We start from the raw sequence: 4,166 nt of genomic DNA on the forward strand, positions 1-4,166 counted from the left end.
CATCAGATCACAACCCATGACCATCGGCGGAGCACAATCATTGCCAGAGCACACTCATCGGCCAACCACATCGCCAAAGCATAGAGAGAGAAGAGAGAAGAAAGAAGTGGAGAGAGGAAAGAGAAAGATAGAAGAGAGAGAGCCTGAGGTGAATAAAAATTAATTTTTATTTTACAATTATAACTACAGTACGGTCTCAAATATGAGATTGCACTGTAACTTGAATCTTAAAAATTTAAGATTTAGCAGTTTTAATGGAGTGGTGTTTTTATCTCAAAAATGCTAAAAAATAGCATTTTTAGCATTTGAGAGGTTTAATGTGAATGCTCTTAGTAGAGTTGTAAGATTGTATAATTAATATTACTAAAAAATTCAAAATAAAATTACATATTATATAAACCCATGACCATCTCATATCATATAATATATGATAAAAAATTTGATTTAAAATTGTGATTGTGCCAAATGGATGTCTTCTCATTTTTTAATTATTATTCTTCTCTTTTTTCTTCTTCTTATGTAATGTGACACACATGAAGTACATTAAAATAGTCAACTTATTTGATATATATATATATATATATATATATATATATATATATATATATATATGCGAAACTCTATAGCAAAAATTTCAAAAAGTTTGAAAAATACTACTATGATCAAAATTTTACTATCAAGAGTTTCTAGAAATTTAAAAGAAGTTTTATTATTTATTTTAATAATCTACCTTAAATTTAGGTCTTACACGCTATGGTTGCTCTATATGGCTAATCGCTCAATGTAAGTTTTACAAAGTTATTTATATGACATTATTTTTTCATTATTTTTTAAATAAAATCTATGACATAATTTTTCGTATAACTCTTCATAAGTACATTAAAACTATATATGTACTTACATATTTTTCTTTATATCACTAAAGTTTTTGAAAAATTAAAGTATTACTCCAATTAAAATTTAATAAAAAAAGTTTCAAAAAATTTAAAATAAGTTGCATTATTTAATTTAAAATTTTTATAATCTATTATTATTATTATTATTATTATTATAGAAACTTGATCTTATATGATGATATGCCTTCATCATCTAATTCAAAGCAATTTTTGTTCTTTTGTTTCAAAGTGTATTTTATTATTATTGTTTTTTTTTCTATTAACATATGATTTTTTTTTTATTGTGTCATAATGCTAGTCAAGAGACTAAAAATATATTTTTTAGTTATATATTTTATCCATTACATTTTTCTATTACCTGCTTGATTTAATAGCATTAGAATTCCCATTTAGCTCTGTACATTGGATTAAGTATAGATCTTCAAGAAAGAGGCTTATCAAGGTACATATTCTAGTTCCTCTAAAAAAATAAACAAGTTACATAGTCTAGTACTATTGGTATATCATTGTAAAGCAAGACCTATACCGAACGGGATCTTCTCTAATCTTGTCCACTACGTTGTCTATTTTATGGTTCAAATTTTGTATTTTGGATCTAACAATAAACAGATTCCCATATCATTTCAAATTTTGAATAATATGGTAGACTATACATCTCTAAATAAATACTAAAATCTAATCTGAATCATGAAATGGACAAAATTAATAAAATTTGAATTCGATTGGATCATTTCCACTTCATAAATAGAGATAAAAGTAACGAGTAAGCAATCATTTAGACACATTAGTTAAATTATTATACATTCCCTAAACAAATAACCTGAGAAAGCTCAAGTTCATTATGCCTCTCGCAATAAAGTAAAGATACAAGACCATAAAACAAAGTTGGTCCCGTCAAAGACGTGTCAAACCCTACTTTCCTTAAATGGGTTAAGCCCTACAGGTTACAATTTCGATTATTATTACACATATTTGGATACCTGATTCAGCTCAATCCAGAGTCTCCATTTAGCATCTAGACTATTAATCCAGCCCTTGGAACCAGTTCAGTTGCTCAAAATCCCAAAAAGTCTCATTATCAACAGCCATGTTCCCGGTACTTTCACCAGGCTGGGAGAGTTGACCTTGGTCTCCTGAGGATGAACTATCCGGTGAACTTATTCTCTCTGTCAATGAAGGGTTCAAACGAGACGGTGTTGCCTCATCACCTTGAGGAACCTGTTGAGCTGCTGGTTCATTCACTATTACTCCAGGAGGCCTTCTGTCAAATGCTCTTAAGCATTTTGATTTCTTGTACACTCGGCACAAGCTAAATTCTTGCCTTAACTGCAAAAACAGAAGAAGAAAAAAAAAATAGAAATTAGGAATAATTATTGAACCACTTATTCTCATTAGTATTATGGAATAATTATCCTTTAAACGCAGGAGTTATGTATTATTTTTGTTTGAGTGGAGATGTTATCTCTATCTCTTAGACTTTATCTCATTAGAGTACTTGTTATCTCTTATTGGGTGTTGTTATCTCTATCTTATTGGATTTCTATGTTATTGTATTAAAAGGAGGAATTATAATTGAATATGATGATCACCTAGTTATAGATTTTCACTCAATTGAGTAATTCAAGGCATGGCCCCCTTATGAAAATGACCTGACAAGTTGCACGCATTGCATTCTCATTCCATATTTACAGGGTAATTAAGCATTCTTGTGCAAAAGAGCAAGTCTTGATTCATAGTAGACTATTGCATGCATGAGAGAATATATATATATATATATATATATATACCTACCTTTAACAGGGTTTTGCTAGGAGATGGAGTTTATGGAGTATCCACATAAAAAACAATTGTAACTAATAGACTAGTCACCGTTTAACCACCATGGCAAAATTGGATTTGATTGGCAATTAGTAGGTGCAAATTTACTTCATATGTACTGATCAATCACATGAATCTTACCATTTATCTCTATGAAGATGATGATTGCAACATAAACACACACACATATATATGGGAGACCATAGACTAGTAATTAGTTAATTTATACCGTAGGAGTTGCACTAGTTGATGCGGGCACTTCTCCATCAATGGCTTTATATTCATTCATCTTCCACTCCGTTTTCGAACCATTTGGAGCTCTTCCATTGTAGAAAACCATTGTCCTTTTCAACCCAATAATGCGATTGTTGGAAGAGTAAACGTAATTAGGAGACCCGGTCGCTTTCCAGTACCCAGTTTGCGTGAGTCGCCTTGGTCTTCCACCACGAGCTTCACTTTCTTGTCTTGGTATGAAGAAAAACCACTGCTCAGGGTCTCCATGACATAGATCTCCAGAAAACTCTGAATCCAACAAGTTTTGAGAAATATTAGCAAAAATAAAAACAAAAAAGTAAGTATTCATCCCAAAACATTAAAAAAAAAAGAAGAAGAAGAGAAAATTAAAATGGTTAGCTCCATGACCTTTGAAATATTAATTAAATTCATTATTTTCTATCGGTTTAAGTTTTTAGTATCATAATATCAGAATATGTAACCCTGCATTCAACTTGAAAGTAGGAAAGCAAACAAGATGAACCCAAGAAAAACTTAACCTACTTTGCTTCTTTGACAAAAATAAGGAAGAAACTATATGTCAATCAAAAGAACATACTACTTTTGGGGGTTAAGAATAAATGTTTTTGTTTGAAAGTAAAATTATTTCAATATTTTTATCCTCTTAATCTTCAAGATTATCATCCAAAGACTTTCATATGGAAAACCAAAAACCAAAAAAAAAACAAAACAAAATCTTAATTGTGAACTTAAATTCATTATTGCAAGCTTCAACACGAAAAGTGAAAATTAAACCAGAAATATTTAATGAGCTTCAGTGTAACCTTAAAAGGTTATAGAGCTGAAGCATTGAAAGAAGTAAAATTAAATTACTTGTAAGAAATTTCAATGAAGTAACAAAAAAAAGAGACAGAAAAGAATCAAAAGAAGAGAGGATTTTTACGTGGGAGTTCCCATGGTTTGGAGTCATATATATCCACAACGGGTATAATCCGGTCCATAACTCGGTTCAAGTCCTCTCTGGCCCCTTCTAGCTTGTTATGCAAATAGAATGAGACTAACTCTTCCTCTGTTGGGTAGAACCGAAACCCAGGTGGGAAATCCTCCATTACTCTAGCTCTCAAATACAACTATACCAAATGGGATATGTTTCTTTGTTTTGTTTTACTGAGACTCAGTTATATTGTGGTTTCACAGAGTTATGTGTGTGTGTGTGTG

The 4,166-nt window shown here is 30.7% G+C and overlaps 1 protein-coding gene across 1 annotated transcript; it reads right to left on the reverse strand.

Moving 5' to 3' along the window:
* Window positions 1–1,647: 1,647 nt before the first annotated feature.
* Window positions 1,648–4,166, reverse strand: LOC142609962 (NAC domain-containing protein 90-like). The gene is made up of 3 exons (XM_075781687.1): window positions 3,892–4,166; window positions 2,944–3,236; window positions 1,648–2,222 (listed from the first exon to the last, which is right to left on the reverse strand). The coding sequence occupies exons 1-3, from the start codon at window positions 4,055–4,057 to the stop codon at window positions 1,920–1,922; spliced, it is 762 nt and encodes a 253-aa protein (XP_075637802.1). The 5' UTR covers window positions 4,058–4,166; the 3' UTR covers window positions 1,648–1,919.

Source organism: Castanea sativa, chromosome 9, assembly GCF_040712315.1.
Source record: "Castanea sativa cultivar Marrone di Chiusa Pesio chromosome 9, ASM4071231v1".
Lineage (NCBI taxonomy): Eukaryota > Viridiplantae > Streptophyta > Magnoliopsida > Fagales > Fagaceae > Castanea > Castanea sativa.